Source organism: Sinohyriopsis cumingii, chromosome 8 (genome assembly GCF_028554795.1).
Source record: "Sinohyriopsis cumingii isolate HCF-2022 chromosome 8, ASM2855479v2, whole genome shotgun sequence".
NCBI classification, from domain to species: Eukaryota; Metazoa; Mollusca; class Bivalvia; order Unionida; family Unionidae; genus Sinohyriopsis; species Sinohyriopsis cumingii.
In genome coordinates, this window is record NC_142968.1 from 14,688,159 (window position 1) to 14,709,227 (window position 21,069).

Below are 21,069 nucleotides of genomic sequence, written 5' to 3' on the forward strand. Positions count from 1 at the left end.
AACATATGTACTCTTCAGAGTTTCTGTTTTGATAGTTTGCATCCCTTTCAGCCAGGTTTTTTTTTTCCTTTACAGGATATTAAATAAATCTACAGAAGTAATAAAAGTATGTATGGTTTATTCAGATACGTCTAATCAATTCTCATAGACTTTATGACTTTTAAAAAAAAATGCATTTTACTATCACTAAATGACTAGAAAAGAAATAGTAAATTAGATTTTTTTAACATTTGAAACACAAAACTTGTACTCAGACTTAAGACTTACACATACATGCCAACCCCTGGCGAAGAAAAAGTGTAATCAAAGTGGACAAAAAGTGTAATCCGAGCATAAAGAGAGTAATCCACATATAACATGATAAAAATTCAATGAGCATATGTACAAAATGATTTATTTATCCCTCTGTACTTTTAACATCAATTACTGCTTCAAGTTTTTGTATATAACAATGAGCTTTAAAAAGCAACAGACTCTCATATTGCATTTCAAAACACTTTGTACCAGCTGAGACGATAAATGTTTTGCACACCAGCAGAGCACTAAGTGCTGGGTTTTTACAGAGCCTGGATCTAAATTCAGTTTTACTTTTGTTAACAATGCTGAATAATCTCTCACAGTCAGTATCAGAATGGTAAAGAACCAATAATCCTTTCATAACCTGACAAAGAAGAGGAAATTTATATCTTCCAGTTATTGGGTCTTTTAGCTGGCAAATAAGATGAAAAAATCAACTCTGTCCCCATGAAGTACATTGTCAGGTAGAGTGTCAACTTGATACTCCACGAGTTCTCCTTTTAATTTATCAGCAGCCTTTCCTGCAGCATGGTGCATCATAGAGACAACCTGATATGAACAATGATGGAGACATTTTTCAAAATATAGAATGCAACTCCTTTATGAATTCTAGTTATCACTGATGCAGCATCAGCTGAAAACCCCATACAGTTCTGCCAACTTATAGTTATTCAAAGCATTATAAAGCAAATAAAAAATTGTTTTCTCCAGTGGAAACTACTGTTAATTCTGGAAATGAAAGAAGAGCACTCTCACTTTGCCCTTTTTGTTGTCAAAGTCTCTTACACAGACTGGGTACAACTATTTGTCATCATAATCACTACCCCTGTCTGTTGCATTACTAAATGGCCTAATGTTTATGGCTTCTGCAATTTTAAGTGAAGTATCTTATACTAAACACCTAACAATATTAGATGATTTTGTTCTTGCACATGCATATTTTCTGCAACAGTACTTTGGAATCAGGAAACATCCTTTCGAACAAAGAACCAATGTTGTCTTCTAAAGCTAGGGGCAGTCCATGTTCTTTTAAGAACTCGGTATATAATGCCATTGCATTTATAAAATTTGTGTCCACAATTTAGTTCTGCTGTAAAATAAGAAGTTACCTAAGTACTGGAGTTAGTAAAATGAGCTAATTCAAGGTTTCTTTGTTTTACTACCATGACCAATATTAAAATCCTTTCCACACAGCCTGCACTGGGTGTGAAGCTGCCCTAGAATGGAAAGTTGTAATATGTAGTTTGTGTATTCATCTCTGAATCAATTTTTCATCTTTTCTAATCCATCTGTGAAATTATTTGAAAAACATTTTTGCTCTAACACATGCATCGACTAGAATAAATCCGACTTGACTTTTAGCACCAAATACCTACAGACTGGTTCTGTACCAGTTATCAATTTGAACAAAGAATCTGCTAGCAAAGATTACAAGTTAGAAAACCAGTCTGTTCTCTCCTAACTAAGCCATACAACTGCTATAAATAGAAACCGAGGTCAAAAGTTTGAAGGTAAAACCAGCCTACTTCTTGGAAATAGGGCAACTGCTATAAATAGAAAATAATACTGTTAGGAAAGTGCATGTAAGTCTACGGAAAAGCATACTCTTATGTCATAGCTATATAGAAGCCGTCTTTTCTAGAATATGGTCTGTGGGATTATTGGAATATTAATAAAAATAAGAAAACAAATTATAAATTTTTTTGGGAGGGGGATATACTGAAAATGCGTAATCCAAATACATTTACGCGAATGGCGTAATTTAGTGGGGGAAAAAGTCTAATGATTACGCCAAATGGTTGGCATGTATGCTTACAGTGTGTGTGTGTGTATGTGTGTTTTACAGCATCTCAGCACAGGACTATGATGAGCTAGGTTTTTGTGTGTCTAGAGAACTATGATGAGCTAGGTTTTGTGTCTCTAGAGGACTGTGATGAGCTAGGTTTGGTGTGTCCAGAGGACTATGCTTACAGTGTGTGTGTGTGTGTTTTACAGCATCTCAGCACAACAGTGGCTATATGGTGCCAACTAAAGGTAAAGTTTTAAAATATGTCAACTGATATTGACAGAACAAAAATTTGCAACTTCATTTTTGTGAAGAAAAAAAAATTAATACTGTCTTTTATTACAAATGACAGAGGTTCATTTATTGGGTGGGGGTGGAGGTAATGCTTAGAATTTCTCATGAGATGTTTGAGACTGATGACTCAACAGCAAAACAGGTACTTGAGAAGACATTTTCCTATCAGATTTTCTTAAATTCTAAGTCTGTTTTTCAATAAAGAAACTCTGGGTTAGTCAGCAATGCAAACTGAGCTATTCTTTTTTATCCCAAATCTTGACCTTGTGAAACCATCACAGGCACACTTTTTCACATAAATTGTTAAAAAACAAAACAAATATGCCTTCAACTTTTCATTGGCAGATGTACACCGATGTTTCTGTTGGTGAAAACAATGTCCAAAGTTGCAAAAGATGATAAAACTATTAAAGCTGTCAATGTACGCTTGGTACTCAGGTACCTGCCTATTGATAATAACCCAGGTAATAAAATGGGCAACTGGGTGCCCATTAAAAACATTTTTAAAAATGTTTCCAATTTCAGACTAAAGACGTCAGGAGCAAGTGAGACACAGAAAATTGATTACAGTTCCAGACTCATGTTGTGTGACTATTGGCTGCTGTGAATTCATCTATCATTAGACCTCTGTCTAATTTCCTTCTTTCCTGTATACATTAATGGTATATTAACAGTTCCACAAAAACAGACGGGTTTCTTATTTTGATTCAAACATACATGGGTGTACCAGTCTAAACTGAAGAAAAAAACGGCACCAGATATTGATGTGACTCATGGATGTTATATGACTGAATAATGTTAGAGGAGAGGCTTGTTAAACTTAAAAACATGTTTCATCAGGAAAAGGACATATCAATAACACTTTAAAAATTTTGAAAGAGGAATTCGACAATGATATAATACAGCATTCATCATGTGTGGACTTCATGACCATTCAGCGAAAGTTAGACATGTGTCTAGACCAGTTGAAGTGAAGTGTTATGCATAAATAATTAATCAATCTGTTTGGTGTCTCTCCTCTGGTACTAACTACAAAGCCACATGTATTTAACTGATTTGTGACAAGAATGTTAGCTGCAGATCCAGGTAAGTAGCAAAAATAAATGTACGTTTTCATAACGTTTTCTGTAAAGATGGCATGTAACATAAAGATTTCTCTTCTGATAACGCTTTTTTGGGCATTTATATTATTAATAATTATGCTTAAACCTCTCTGGGGTTGGCAATTATGAACACACAACAAAGCAGTTCAGGTCCATGTTTAACACGGTTTCCCTCTGATCGGGTACATGGGTACCCAACTGTTTGGATAAACAGGTACCTGGTAGAAGTTTCCTAAAATTTTGACAGCTTTAAAAACTATGAGATGGCAATGAATTTTAACACAATGTGTCTGGAAATAAAAATATTGAAAGTTTGTTACATTCAGCCAAGTTGAAATGTCAAGCGTTTGTCAGCCATCAGTGTTACGTATTTTTGAGGCTACAGTCATCCCTTGAGTGAAGGAGATTCAATTTATTTGGAGGTTGAAAAAAGTGACTAAATTTATATCAAATATACAATGTGCCATATAATTCAAGATTTGATGGTTTGGAAAGAAAAGTAATTCAGAAAACATAGGTCATTGTTCTAAAAGATGCTTGTAGATATAGACCGTACAGGAGAGAGCATTATCCAAAATGGGAAATTCCACGTTGTGGCTCATTTCAGGTTTACCAGATAATGTTTAACTGAGTTAATTTAACAGAGGATAAAATTTTAATTGCAATAATGCAAGTGTTCAAAGTAAATATGAAAGTAAAGTTCAGGCTATAAAGTTAAGGTAGGAAAACTGTTGAACCAGTCATGACTATCACATTTTTGAAGCACCATCAGATCATTATGAACTAGTATATTCATTTGTCCCCCTAAAAATGTGCATGTCCTAGGATTTGTTTGGAGGGAGACACAGTGTCCCCTGCCCTTGGGATCTAATGTCAATGCTGCTTAATGAGAGTAAAGTTTATCCTTTTTTTTAAATTTATCTAAAACAAAAGCAACTTCAATGCCTTGCAAATTGTCAAACATCTGTGCACATTCCATGCATCTTTATCCTGCCAACACTAAACCCTCCCCTTGACAGAGACACAGATGTGATAATGCAAAATCCATCACCATAGCTGCCAACCTTCCAGGCTCACAATTAGTGAAAATAGGGATAAAAAGTCGTGAATTTGGACATGAATTCGTGAAAAAAACCATGACAATAACTCCATCCACTCTGACCACTCCGACCGTCAATACTACACTATATCAAGTTTGCAAAATAAATATAAAACACTACACATATGCAGAAATATTTATTTATCAAGACATTATACTGTGGCAGACTTGAACTTCCTCAACTGCTTGATCGTAAATTTGTTTTCTAACCAGTTCCGACTTATTGCCTGCAGGTTGATCTTGGGGACTAAAATTGCTGACAAATTTTCTGCAGCTAAGGAGGCCCTAAAGTCTGTCTTTCCTCACTAAAGAAAATAGTCCGGGAACATTTGTCAGAACAAATGTTTAGCATGGTATCCAGCTGATAAAGGTAGATTGCGTTCGACAAGAAAACTCACAAATAATGCTTCAACGTTGGTAGCCTGCAGGTCTGCCGCAAATGGTTTAAAATATTCCAGAGACGAAATCTGCGAATTCTTAATTTTCCCAACTTCTACGTGTTTTTTTGCAACCGACATTCTTCCTCACATCGTCTCTGCGATGACACACTGAGCGCAAGAAGCATGAATGAATATCAATGTTTAATGGCAGAATGCACGGCCAATTTTTGATATATTCCAAATTAAACTTCACTTTTTGAGTAATACATTTCTTTTTCCTTGGTGGTGAAGACATTTTCAAAATCTTACATGCGAGGCTGAATGGTAACTCAAATCAGTGTTTTGACGCATGCGCGGAGCAAATTTCCGGTTAAGCCCCAGTTTCTCTCAAAAGCATTTGTAAAACTAGTCTTATACATATAGATTAAAAGAGGCTAAAATGCTTGTTACAGGGCCAACTGTACTAATCGGCTGTAGATCTACTAATATCGTGACCAGCAGTACCGGACCGTTTCGGCAACTGCGAATATCACGACTAGCGCTTAATGGGAAATCAGTTATTTTATTAAAGATTTAAAATAATTGAGGATTGGAAAATTCGTGAATTTTTGGCTTACGGCGTGAATCCGTGAATCGCTGAAAAAGTCGTGAAATTCACACCAAATTCGTGAGGGTTGGCAGCTATGCATCACTGACACAATGCATGCATCTTTCTGCAATGACTGTATATATGAAGTTTTGTCAGAAAATATCAGAAAATATTGTTGTAGTTTAAATTTTTGTATACTGGACTGTCTTCAAAGGATGCCAAGAAACAAAAGCCAATATTGCAGATGAATACCACAGAGGCAACAAAACTAGACAACTTAGTTTGGTGAATTTCTAAAATGCAACGTAATTAGAAAACTTGGTTTGGTGAATTTCCATCAGGCACTTTAGGAGGAGATGTGACAATAGAACAACTGAAGAATAAAAGCCTAGCTAAAACTTTCATCATGTTCCTAATCTTTGCTCCTCTAATCACATGATACGTTTTTTTATAACATAGACTTACTCCAAGTAGTTTGGAGCACTTTGTAATTTTGAATAACTAGACTGTAATCTGAGGTTATTTGACTGAATTCTTTTTTTTTTAGCTCAAAACATTTTGAGAACATGGGTCAAGAAAATATTGATCACTGAAGAACTGGTCAACATGCAGATGGATACACACCAGTCTAAACATGTGGAGTGGACAGGTACACACCAGTCTAAACATGTGGACAGATACACAGCAGACAGGTAAACAACAATCTAAACAAGCAGGCAGGTACAGAACACTGTCTACATATGTAGACAAATAAATACACAGCACAGTTTAAACATACAGACAGGTAAACAACAGTCTTAATGTGTAGAGAGGTATACAGCACAGTCTAAACATGCAGACTGGTATACAGAAACTCTAAACATGTAGACAGGAACATGGTAGAAAGATACATAGCACAGTCTAAACATGTGGACAGGTACACAGCAGTCAAAATATGCAGACTCGTATGAATTTCTCTAAACATGTAGACAGGAATAGAGCAGACAGATGCATAACACAGTCTAAACGTCTTATTCAGATTGGGCATAATTCTAAAACAATAAATGTTTGGACTTGAGAGGGTTTAGGTACTATGTTAATGAACTGACCTGGATATTCTACGAATCCTCATACTCTCACGCCGCGAATCTAGGCTCTCAAGACTGTCATACATCTGCGTAATGCCATGCTGAAAGAGAAACACAGGATTACAATACAATATTTTGATAACAGAATTTTGTTTGTAAAATATGTATTACTGATCTACCCAGTTTTGATCTTCACCCTGAAGTGATCTGCCCCCGGAGAAAATGTCAGTTTGGTATGTGTATTCATTTCATTAAAAGGAGCTGATATCAATAATTTTAGGTGATATCAATAGGTGATAGGTGATATAGGTGATAAGTGATGTATAAAAATAAGTAATGTGCATGTGTGATTTGGATTTTAAAAGTAGTTTTAACAATTTTTCAGTCATATCGCTATGATGTCTGACAGTTTAGAGTGATGTCAAGCACTGGGCATCATGTCGCAGACATGTGGCATCATGTCCCACCCAGTCACATTATCCTGACATCAACCTGACCAGTTCTAGCACTAACCACTTAATGCTGAGCACCAAGCGAGGCAGCAGCTAGTACCATTTTTTATCAGTCTTTGGTATGACTTGGCCGGGGTTCAAACAAAAAGTGCAGATATGTTAAATGATTGGGGATCACGATAACTTCCAAGCTGTGACCCTGTGGTTTGGGGTTGGCCTTAGTTCTATGTCAGCTGCAAGTACAAATATGTAATGGGGGGGGGGGCTAATTTTAATCATACAATGCTTTCCTGTCACTATTGTGCACCTTTTACTTCCATTTGATGTGAAGACATACACCTTCATAGTGGAGAACTGTAACAGTCATCTTGTTCACAGAAGATAATTATGTCAGAACATCAGATCTTGGTGGGAAGAAGGCATTTGGACTATGAGGAGCTGTGTTTTGTGTGTCTAGAGGACTATGATGAGCTAGGTTTTGTGTGTCTAGAGGACTATGATGAGCTAGGTTTGGTGTGTCTAGAGGACTGTGATGAGCTAGGTTTTGTGTGTCTAGAGGACTATGATGAGCTAGGTTTTGTGTGTCTAGAGGACTATGATGAGCTAGGTTTTGTGTGTCTAGAGGACTGTGATGAGCTAGGTTTTGTGTGTCTAGAGGACTATGATGAGCTAGGTTTTGTGTGTCTAGAGGACTGTGATGAGCTAGGTTTTGTGTGTCTAGAGGACTATGATGAGCTAGGTTTTCTATGTCTAGACAGTGTATCCCCCAGGGGTGTAAAATTGAGGGTACAAAAAACCCCTAGGTGTCAAAACTGGGGGTCAAATCAAAAATGTGGGGGTCAAAAATGTATTGACAAATTTTCATATGACTCATACTTTTTCAGCTTGAAATAGGATATTGCAACTTGCACAACATACTCTCTCTCTCTCTCTTTCTCTAAACATACAAATACACCAACATGCACAATTAACAAACAAATGCATTGCCCATTCAAAGAATAATTTTATTAGTTAATTTTTCATTTAAAGTCGTACTTATAACAGTCTCCTCAACAACATTATAGCCTAACACATTACATATAAGCCAATACAAAAAGCCAAATAAATCTTTTTAACCAAATGGGAGTTAATTTACTGCCTTTCATCAAATGTGTACTATCATAGGTTTCATTGTACTTCGTCCTAGAACACATTTATCCAAATATCAAGGAGGATACTGATTCATCTTCTTTCTAATAATTTACACTTGAACTTTAAGATCTTTCTTTTATTGCAGTAAAAGTTAAAAACCAACAAAATCTGCAATGACCCACTGACTTTGTAATCCAAATAACGCATTTGTCTCTGCAAGTTTACTGATTTCTATGTTGTGAAATAATGTCTTAGGTTATAATGTGTTCTCCAGATATCTTATGGCGAACAAGGGCCTATTTTAAAAAAATTCTAAAATCCTGTCACGAAAGGATTATTCACTTTTGCAGTCTTTGCAATCACGCAATCAGAAGTCACACCGGTAATCATAATGAATATTCCCGTCAAGGGAATAATTTTCTCCATTTTTCATTAAAGTTAGATCCACAGTTACTCTTTTGTGTTCTGCTTCTTTCACTTTCTTCGCTAATGCTTTTTAGTGCATGACGTTTTAATCTGGCGATCACTTTCTAGTGCAACGAGCCTGGATGTTAAATATCTAGAACAGCTTGCTGAGCTCGATGGAAATCGCAAGAAGCTCGCAAGATTAGGGGAAGCTACTCCATCATAACATTGCCTATGCTAGTCTGGTTCATTGTTTTATATGTTCCCTGCGTTGCACTTTGCTATACGAATAGAGGAGCGCAAGGCAGGGAGCAAACAAAGCGGGGAACCAGTCAATGCCTATATGCTAAGTATATACGATGCCATCCATCGTCCAATGCATTGGGTATTAAATCATGATCATATTATGAAAATCCTTTGCGTCAAAAGAATGCACGGTAACAAAATGTGTGCGTCAATTTTCTCCAGAGTGTGTCCCTGACGCACAAATGTGCGTAAAGGGAAACACTGCTAGAGGACTGTAATAAGCTAGGTTTTGTGTGTCTTGTGGACTATGATGAGCTAGGTTTGGTATGTCTAGAGGACTATGAGGAGCTAGGTTTTGTGTGTCTGGATGACGGAGCTAGGTTTTGTGTGTCTAGAGGTCTATGAGGAGCTAGGTTTTGTGTATAGAGGACTATGAGGAGCTAGGTTTTGTGTCTGGATGACTATGAGGAGCTAGGTTTTGTGTGTCTAGAGGACTATGAGGAGCTAGGTTTTGTGTATAGAGGACTATGAGGAGCTAGGTTTTGTGTATAGAGGGCTATGAGGAGCTAGGTTTTGTGTCTAGAGGACTATGATGAGCTAGGTTTTGTGTCTGGATGACTATGAGGAGCTAGGTTTTGTGTGTCTGGATGACTATGAGGAGCTAGGTTTTGTGTGTCTAGAGGACTATGAGGAGCTAGGTTTTGTGTCTAGAGGGCTATGAGGAGCTAGGTTTTGTGTCTAGAGGACTATGATGAACTAGGTTTTGTGTGTCTGGATGACTATGAGGAGCTAGGTTTTGTGTCTAGAGGACTATGAGGAGCTAGGTTTTGTGTATAGAGGACTATGAGGAGCTAGGTTTTGTGTCTAGAGGACTATGAGGAGCTAGGTTTTGTGTATAGAGGACTATGAGGAGCTAGGTTTTGTGTCTAGAAGACTATGATGAGCTAGGTTTTGTGTGTCTGGATGACTATGAGGAGCTAGGTTTTGTGTATAGAGGACTATGAGGAGCTAGGTTTTGTGTCTAGAGGACTATGAGGAGCTAGATTTTGTGTCTAGACGACTATGAGGAGCTAGGTTTTGTGTCTAGAGGACTATGATGAGCTAGGTTTTGTGTATAGAGGACTATGAGGAGCTAGGTTTTGTGTGTCTGGAGAGAGCCTTCAGCACCTCTGCTGGTAGAACACCAGACATCAACAGTGGCAATCCTCTGGATTCCTTTCCCATCACACAAATCTTGTTGGTATATTTACTAGTAGTTTATCATTTCAGTCAACTGCTGTTACATGTAGTCATCATCACTCGAATCTTTTCAATACATTAACATATAGTAGGTATTATGTTGATGAAATAACCAGAACAAACACACCATTACACACCATTACACACCATGTCAAACATTCATCATCTGAATAATTTCCTTCCATGATCAGATTTGATCCTAAAATGCAAAATTGCATCCAGAATCGATTGAACAACACAAATGACATTTTCATCTCACTTTTACTACAAGACCTGAACATGAAAAATTTATGAATATCTGATAGAAACATCTCTTCAATCTTCATACATTTTCATAAATTCAAGTTTCCTAATGTATTTTATCATGCATGTAATAGTCAGTTCCCCATGTATTTTATCATGCATGTAATACAGTCAGTTCCCCATGTATTTTATCATGTATGTAATAGTCAGTTCCCCATGCATTTTATCATACATGTAATAGTCAGTTCCCCATGTAATTTTATCATGCATGTAATAGTTTCCAATGTATTTTATCATGCATGTAATACAGTCAGTTCCCCATGCATTTATACATGCATATAACACAGTTAGTTCCCCATGTATTTTATCATGCATGTAATAGTCAGTTCCCCATGTATTTTATACATGCATGTAACACAGTCAGTTCCCCATGTATTTTATCATGCATGTAATACAGTCAGTTCCCCATGCATTTATACATGCATGTAACACAGTTAGTTCCCCATGTAGTTTATCATGCATGTAATAGTCAGTTCCCCCATGTATTTTATCATGCATGTAATACAGTCAGTTCCCCATGCATTTATACATGCATGTAACACAGTCAGTTCCCCATGTATTTTATCATGCATGTAATACAGACAGTTCAATTATTTAGCTAGTTGGTTGATGTTTTTAATGTCAATTTCAGCACATTATTGATTAAAACATGCTGAGAAAATGTGAGCTAAAAGCTCTTCCCAAGGACACAGTAAATACAGCCAATACAGACTGGCCTGGGTCGGTATCTAACCAGCAACCATTAGATTATGCATCCAACACTCAACCAACTGAGCTCCCTCAGTCAGTGTTAAGTCTATGATACAGTCACTAGTAATACTGTAACTTGGTCTTATCAACTCTATTTCTCTGATGTCTCTGATATTCCTACCTTGTTGCCATGGTGTCGTGTTCCTGAGCCTTCAGATCTAATAGTTGCCTGGCTTCCCTTTCTGTATGGTATTTCATCCTCATCCAGTTGCACATTTCTGAAAACAAGTGAAAATTTTACAAGAAGATACTTTTCAAATCAATATATAGAAAAAATTCTCATACATATCTATTGGCTGTGTGGCATGTCATCAAAGATAACCATATCAATGCACTGTGACATAATGTCATGCATGAGCATCATCACTGTGACATAATGTCATGTATGAACATGAGCATCATCACTGTGACATAATGTCATACATGAACATGAGCATCATCACTGTGACATAATGTCATGTATGAACAAGAGCATCATCACTGTGACATAATGTCATACACGAACATGAGCATCATCACTGTGACATAATGTCATGCATGAGCATCATCACTGTGACATAATGTCATACATGAACATGAGCATCATCACTGTGACATGTCATACATGAACATGAGCATCATCACTGTGACATAACATTTTCCATGAGTACAAAGCTGCATCATCACTGTGACATAATTAACATTTTGTCTGAACACATAGTTGCATAAACCACGTGACATAACATCCTGCATGAACAAAAAGCTGCAGACTCGATGTGACATAACATCTGGCATGTGCATATAGCTGCAGCATCAATATGATATAATGTAACATCATGTATCATACAGCTTTGTCACCACTGTGACATAAATTGACATCTCGTTTCATATAGCTGTTTCATCACTGTGACATAATGTAACATCTTGCATAAGCACGCTGTCATACGACACTGAGAACAGCAGAGTCATTGTGATTATATAGTCAAGTATAATCTGTGTTCATTATATATTTGCCAAAGCTACTTGCTGCTTCTGACATGGCATTTTACATTATTCAACCAGTTATAAATATTTCATATTTAATGTGAGATTCTTGATCTAAATCAAGAATGAATCCATGATATTAATACATCTGTGTAAAGTTATTTATTAAACTACAAGTATATCCCTTTCAGGCCTTATCTGTGTATCTGACTGCAGCATCAAAATTTGTACCACTTCAGCACCTCTGTGTGGCATAGATATTTTGTATACTCTAAAATACATTAACCACCTACTTTCCACTATACTATGGTATCATTCTGAAAGACATTTAGCAAACTTCTCTAATGATTAGCCCATAAATGATGATAAACTGTTGTATAACATGAATGTAATCAAGAGTTTATTACATTACAGTCTTCAATTAAAAAAAATTAAATTAGTGTAAAGGCAAGTTAATGAACCCCTTCATCCCTTCAAGTTCATAAAAGGTGTTTTTGTAAATATCAATTTAAGGTGATTGGGGTTAACAATAAATATGTCATGTAGTATAACATAAAAATATTATAAATCATAATTATTTAATGGATTTACACAATTTAGGCATATATAATCTTTATTAAAATATTATGCATTTATTGGTGACATTTTTTAAAATTAAATATGCTGCTTTTACATAATATTTCCTAAATTTTCTAAATTATTTTACTTTGATGGCGTACTACTGATGGTTATTGTATTTCTCAACTGTCATAGTAATATGATGTTCTGTTTAGAGCACCTCCCATCAGAGGTCATCTCCGAATAACCGGCACTGTGGTGATCCCTTTGATTGGAAAATAAAATCATTGATTGGAAAATAAAATCATTCACTATGACAAATGCAATACATGTTGATTAATGATGCAGTAAGATAAAAAAGAATATAGTGAAACTATTTGGGTATGTTTTCTAAGTAGGTCATAATAGGTCATACTGACCTAAAAGAAACTCAAAAGAAAGAACATTCTTTTCTATGATATCAAAGTAAAAGCAATATAAAGATCTGAGATTATTTCTTTTTTTAAATCATTGTTCATAAATATCAGCTTTAAATGCTATCATTTATTTTTATACATAAGAAGTCATATTTTTTTTATGCGTAATAGTACCAGGCTTGTAGTAGCATTTTAGTAACAGCCAGCAAGGCCACTACCAGAAGCATAGTGCATGCAACAGTAACTGCCATGATTAGCCACTACAGCTGAGGCCTTTTTCATGAAATTCATGCAGCCTATTCTTACAATGCCAATTCATTCACATGTACCTTAACTTGTTTAAAGCAGATGTCATATTAATATGGTAAGTTTACCATTCAATAAACACATTATCCTTCAACTGCACTGTCAGAAAGGGCCTTCAGTGAAGGCTATGGTGTATTTAGCATGGAAACATCTATGTGGCAATGAGCTAAATACAAATACTAACCCTCTGTTAGTAATGCATAAAATGTAGGTCACACTGATCCTCTTTGGTTGCATGAGTGCAATATGGAGTACAAAGATACATCCTATTATTGTTTTCTGATTCTAACATTAGGAACACCCGGTAAATGAAATTTAAATTATATTTCAACAAATCATAGAATCATGAAATTTAGGTCTTTGTGACCTCTTTAAGCAGTATGGCTGTTGTACTTACAAAGATGCATGTGATTCTAGGTAGGATATCATGCATACAGCCTCATGTTGTAACAAGCTAATGCAAAAGCTTAAACAAAGTCAAATAAAAAAAACAAATATAGGTCAAAATGAGCATTGTTACTTGTGTGGATGTGGTACTAACAAAGATGCATATCAATATTAACTTCGTGATGGTAGTAGTATGAACTGAACCTGAAAATGAACATCAAATTCAACATTTTTACCAAGTCAATGAAGTATAAAATATGAGCCATAATGACCTGCTTTTGCAATGAGAGTGTAGTACTGCCTACGTTTTGTGATTATTCATTGGGTACTATGTCCAGACCATACAAAATCCTATGCAATCATGAGCTAGATGCAAAACACCAATACAATTTCAAATGTAGGTAACAGTCACCGTTTGTACAGATGTTGAAATAACAGATGCATACAATCATCAATCATGATTCTAGGTATAACAATAGTAATAAAGTGTGCAAAAAAAAAGTAGTCATGGGCTAAAGAAACACTTAACCAACAATGTGCAAATAATGTACATATATGCACGTCAGCCCACTCTCCAGGATCTTGGTGCTATGAAGCCCACTTCAAACTGCTGCCTAGCACCTGGGTACAAAGAATCCTATACACGCATAAAACTGTACATGTTTAATTCTTTTTATATACAGATGTCCCTGGCCATTTTGCTATGTCTGAGGTAGTACAGTACTTTAAAGGGGCAATCCAATTAGGTACACTACTTTAAAGGGGCAATCCAATTAGGTAAACTACTTTAAAGGGGCAATCCAATTAGGATAAAATGTTATATAAGAAACTTTGTCAAGGGAGAGTGACAGACCAACAGACAGACAGACAAACTTTACCCTTTAGCTGATTATGGAAAAAGTACTATCGCTGTCTGTAACACTATCATGTCCAACATCAATCATTTTAACTGCCTGCAACCGTGCATACAAATTCAGTCTTATTCAACTATCCATAATTATTTGAGACTAGTGCCATTACAAATTATAAATAAACAAGATTGTACAGCCAACAGCCCAACATTTTTCTGGACATTTCTCCCCTTCCATTGCTGAAAAGATGAAGTATACAACAATGGCCTAGTCCTCAAGCCAGCCAACACCTTTTTGGCAGTCTCCAATAAAATCACTAAATGTGTACAAATTAATTAATTTAAATGACTCCAGTCTACAAGTATAATAGGCTGTTCATATGAGAGACTCCAGTTATGGCTACAAATGGGGAAAATCACCTCTGTTAGACAAAGTTTGCTCTTTTCACTGCATGATTCACTCATGTGGAAAATGTAGGGCTCAAAGAATCGATAGTGACTGAATCTAAAATGAACAACACAGTACTTGGGTTAGATACACTCCAATTCAAATTTAAAAAACAGTCCCTTGAAGGGACTGGTACTCTACTGGACAAAGAGAATTGCCAGGAATTCAAGATAAGATGATTTCCTCCTTTTAAAAGCTGAGTGTTGAAACCATATCTAACATTCTTCAGCAGTAACAAGATTTTCAAATGAGCTGCTGTGGTGGACATATTGGATGCTGTCTTGGCACCATTTTCAAATAGGACAAAGTAGACATAATTAGAAGTCTTTTAGTAAAACACTGTGCTGACATGACCATCCATGTAGGAGTAGTGATAATAACATTTTCAAGATGATCACCATTGTGGCTATACTGGACCCCAGGCTATACTGGACCCCAGACTGGAACCTTTTTCATTTAGAAACAACATACATCAATTTTCAATCCACAGCAATATTATGTCAATGTTTCAGGTGAACATAACATCTGATGTTGAAGATATGTGACTTCAAACTTTTAAATACAACATTTTTACAATTATATTTAAACACATGTTACAGCATTGAAACATGCTTATTGCCGACATGACTGGCAAGGAAGTACTCCAACCATACTGTACCCAACTTTCACCAAAATGCAGTAATTACATTTCAAGATATGTGACTTTTAAAAACTTTTAAACTTAACCTTTCCTCAAAGCAATATGACAAGCCTTCTTTGAGACAGGCAAGATGGAAACTCCTAGCAAGCAAGGCATAAACTTAAGACCTATATCGGCCCAAATTTTCATCTGAATGCAGCTAACGGTATAGAAAATATTTTATTCTCAAAATGCAAAAGTTATTGCTCTATCTCATGATATTTAGGCAATTAAAGCAAGGGTTCCATGGAAAATCATGCGAAGTCTGTGTATGGAGTAATGATAGCACACAATGTTGTTTACAAGTGAGACAGGAACTCTTTGTCTTGTCACGGTACAAACTTCAGACATTAAGGGACACTCGGAAAGCTTAGTTTCATCGATATGGTTTAGCGTGGAGAATTAAGCTCCAAGACTTGCGAGTTTAAAATTCCAAATTTAGCACCAAATAATTTACTCAGAAGGTGAGCAGACTTTTTGTGATTACCTGAATGAAACAATAACACTGGAATGAATCGATATGAAACAATAACACTAAATGTTTCCATACGAAACAATAACACTGGAATGAATCCATATGAAGCAATAACACTAAATGTTTCCATATGAAACAATAACACTGGAATGAATCCATAAGAAGCAATAACACTGGAATGAATCCATATGAAGCAATAACACTAGAATGTATCCATATGAAACAATAACACTAGAATGTATCCATATGAAACAAAAACACTAGAATGTATCCATATGAAGCAATAACACTAGAATGTATCCATATGAAACAATAATACTAGAATGTATCCATATTCACATGCAAAATGCAGTGGTGTAATATGCAGTGTTTTGCTGGTACATGTATGATGTGTCTTCAAACCACTGCTTTTAATGATCTTTTAAAGACTGGCTATCTTGAAAAAAAAGTAATTTATACAAAATAGGTGAACAAGTTTATCAGAAAACAGCTATTTAAAGACAATTATTGCCCACACGACAACAAAACGACTATTCAACCATTTAATACCCTTGCCCTCACTCTCTCAAAGCTGATGTCAATCCACTCTTAATTTGCAAGAGGTACTTCAGTAACTTGTGTCCTCACACTGTTTTTGGACCCCAATTTGCACAAGTCATCATAGGAGAGGCACACACACTTACACACATGCATACACACACAAACACACATGTACGTAGTATGCATACACACACACACATATACATACATACATACCAACATGCACTCCAATCACTCACAATTGTTTGGTGTGCACCATCCATACGTGTGCATCACTGCTAACAACTTCATGACATTCAGCAAATTTATATAGAATTAGAAGCACGCAGATGACTTGTATCCCAGAATAGCTTCGCACTCACTGTTCTCTTCCTGTAGTTTTAAAATATTTTGCTCCAAATGCAAACACTGCAATGCTGAGTATATAGCAACATATAAAGAACTGATTAGCTAATAGGCAAAATTAACATAGCGGTAATTTATGGAATTAACTAGTAATGATGCAAGTCTTTTACATGTCTGTTCTAATATCAATCTGAAGCAAAAATGCCCATTATCTAACACAGATCTTGTACGTGTCTGTTCTAGTATCAAACTGAAGCAAAAATGCCCTCTTTCTAAAGCAGATCTTGTACCTGTCTGTTCTAGTATCAATTTGAAGCAAAATTATCCTTTATCTAATGCACTAAGCAACAGGAGATGCTCTTTGTAAACACTTTGACAGTTACAGAACTCCCTCACTATAAGACCCTTCATTATAACTCCATTTATGTTGTAATGTGGATATAGTCATGAATCCTATTTCATTATGAAGTAGTGAAATTATATTTAATTTGCCTCAAAGCAATATACTATGGCCCCATGGACAGCATTATAATGAGGGAGTGTATTTCATAATCATAATCTGAATACCCAAATGTCAAGCTCTTGTTGACACAATGTGTTAATATAGCATGCCCTCACTATAATGTCCAACTGCTCCAGTGGCCTAGTGGTTAGATCATCCATGGGTTCAAATTCCAACTGAGTCATACCAAAGACTTATAAATATGGTACTGACAGCTGCCTTGCTAAGCACTCAGCATTAAGGGGTTTGTGTTAGGACTGGTCAGCCGGGTGTCAGGACAATGTGACTGGGTGGGACATCATGCAACATGTCTGCTGCATGATGCCCAAGTGCTAGACATCACTTTAAACTGCCACACTACAGACATAGTAGCAATATGATTGAAAAATTGTTAAAGATATGTTAGAAATCGAAATCACACACACAATGTAGGCCCTTATAATGAGGGAGTACTGCATTTCATAATCTGAATACCCCAAAGTCAAGCTCTAACTGACACACTGTTAATATAGCATACCCTCACTATAATGTAGACCCTTATAATGAGAGAGTAAGGTATGGTTAGTTAGCTACAGATAATTATACATGAACACAAATGGATTGCAAAGCATGGAAATGTGTAGATTGGATATTCTCTCATGTACAAAGCACATTACTGATTATATATCCAAGGAAAAATGTACTGGTCAATGATATTATTGGTAAATGGTAAAGGCTTATTTCTTGAACCATATTTCCAGACCCTACTGAATTTCAGAACAATCAGCATTCAATGTTCCTTATTAGGAAAACAGTCAACACTTTGATAATTGGTTAAATAGGAATTCATAATCATAGGAGTGACTTGTCTTGTACATTCAAAATGCTCTTTACATGCAATTATCATCATTTCATATGACAATGGAAATGGTTCAAGAAGCAATCAGATCTGCATGCATGCTCTTACAGACCTTGAAACATAGGCTTCCATCATTACATCTATCCCATTCCCTCAACTGGTAGAAAGTTCAAGATCATAAATGAATGATACAAATGCATTATGAAAGAAAATTACCATATTCTATGTAATACCTACACTTGCTTTAATCAGTTAATCAGTGTGATACACATGCATTATACAAGAAAATTACCATATTCTATGTAATACCTACACTTCCTTTAATCAGTGTGATACAAATGCATTATGAAAGAAAATTACCATATTCTATGTAATACCTACACTTGCTTTAATTAGTGTGATACACATGCATTATACAAGAAAATTACCATATTCTATGTAATACCTACACTTGCTTTAATCAGTGTGATACAAAAATGCATTATGAAAGAAAATTACCATATTCTATGTAATACCTACACTTGCTTTAATTAGTGTGATACACATGCATTATACAAGAAAATTACCATATTCTATGTAATACCTACACTTGCTTTAATCGGTGTGATACACATGCATTATACAAGAAAATTACCATATTCTATGTAATACCTACACTTGCTTTAATTGGTGTGATACACATGCATTATACAAGAAAATTACCATATTCTATGTAGTACCTACACCTGCTTTAATCGGTGTGATACACATGCATTATACAAGAAAATTACCATATTCTATGTAGTACCTACACCTGCTTTAATCGGTGTGATACACATGCATTATACAAGAAAATTACCATATTCTATGTAATACCTACACTTGCTTTAATTAGTGTGATACACATGCATTATACAAGAAAATTACCATATTCTATGTAATACCTACACTTGCTTTAATCAGTGTGATACACATGCATTATACAAGAAAATTACCATATTCTATGTAATACCTACACTTGCTTTAATCAGTGTGATACAAAAATGCATTATGAAAGAAAATTACCATATTCTATGTAATACCTACACTTGCTTTAATTAGTGTGATACACATGCATTATACAAGAAAATTACCATATTCTATGTAATACCTACACTTGCTTTAATCGGTGTGATACACATGCATTATACAAGAAAATTACCATATTCTATGTAGTACCTACACCTGCTTTAATCGGTGTGATACACATGCATTATACAAGAAAATTACCATATTCTATGTAATACCTACACTTGCTTTAATTAGTGTGATACACATGCATTATACAAGAAAATTACCATATTCTATGTAATACCTACACTTCCTTTAATCAGTGTGATACACATGCATTATACAAGAAAATTACCATATTCTATGTAGTACCTACACCTGCTTTAATCAGTGTGATACACATGCATTATACAAGAAAATTACCATATTCTATGTAATACCTACACTTGCTTTAATCAGTGTGATACAAATGCATTATACAAGAAAATTACCATATTCTATGTAATACCTACACTTCCTTTAATCAGTGTGATACAAATGCATTATTAAAGAAAATTACCATATTCTATGTAATACCTACACTTGCTTTAATCAGTGTGATACACATGCATTATACAAGAAAATTACCATATTCTATGTAATACCTATACTTGCTTCAATAAGTGCCCAGCACCATCTTTGGTCAAAACTCTCACAAAACTAACTATTGACTTTATCACGCTGAGGAAATTCAGATAGCTAAGTGCCTTTCCCAATAGTACAGGTAACCAAGGCTTGTGCAAGTACTGAACACATCACCCTTGCATTACAAGTCTAATACTTTTCTGACAAGCCACATGGGAGGAAAGCAGCTTCTAAAACCCACCTCTAACATCATGATATTCTTGATAATTACCACCATGAATGTTTGATGGTTTTCAATACCCTAATTTTGTGTATTAAATAACCCTACTAATCTGGCTTAAATCCCATAACAATATGACTTAAATCAACACAACAATGTGACTTAAATCACCATAACTATATGATTAAAATCAACATAACTATGTGACTAAAATGAACATAACTATGTGACTATAATCAACATAACTGTGTGATATAAATCACATTAACAATGTGACATAAATCAACACAACAATGTGACTTAAAACACCATAACTATATGATTAAAATCAACATAACTATGTGACTAAAATCAACATAACTATGTGACTAAAATCAACATAACTATGTGACTCCAAATCACATTAACAATGTGACATAAATCGCAATAGCTGTGTGGCTTAAGTCACCATAACTATGTCACATAAATTACCATAACTATGTGGCTAAAATCACCATAACAATGTGTCTTAAATCACCATAAGTGGGTTAAATTACCATAACTAAGTGGGTTAAATCACTGTAACAATGTGTCTTATAACACCATAACAATTTGACTTGCATCACCATAACAATGTGGCTTAAATACCTTATCGTTGTTGGTTAAATAACCTTACCTTTGTGTGTTAAATCTCAAAAATGGATTTTATATGTGATTTATTCAGCACAATCAGACTGCTGATGAGGAAAAATTACATATTCATATAAGA

The 21,069-nt window shown here is 35.3% G+C and overlaps 1 protein-coding gene across 3 annotated transcripts in view; it reads right to left on the reverse strand.

Moving 5' to 3' along the window:
• The window catches only part of LOC149793018 (uncharacterized), a 184,183-nt gene that overhangs the window by 87,221 nt on the left and 75,893 nt on the right, over positions 1 to 21,069 (reverse strand). For all 3 annotated transcript variants that reach the window (XR_016422692.1, XM_089966893.1, XM_089966892.1), the window contains 2 exons: positions 11,263 to 11,359; positions 6,637 to 6,716 (listed from right to left, as the gene is read on the reverse strand). Coding sequence is in view for 2 of the 3 variants with exons in the window: in XM_089966892.1 (XP_089823018.1) it covers positions 6,637 to 6,716; positions 11,263 to 11,359 (177 nt within the window). In the remaining variant the exon portion in view is untranslated. The remainder of the gene's footprint in view (positions 1 to 6,636; positions 6,717 to 11,262; positions 11,360 to 21,069) is intronic.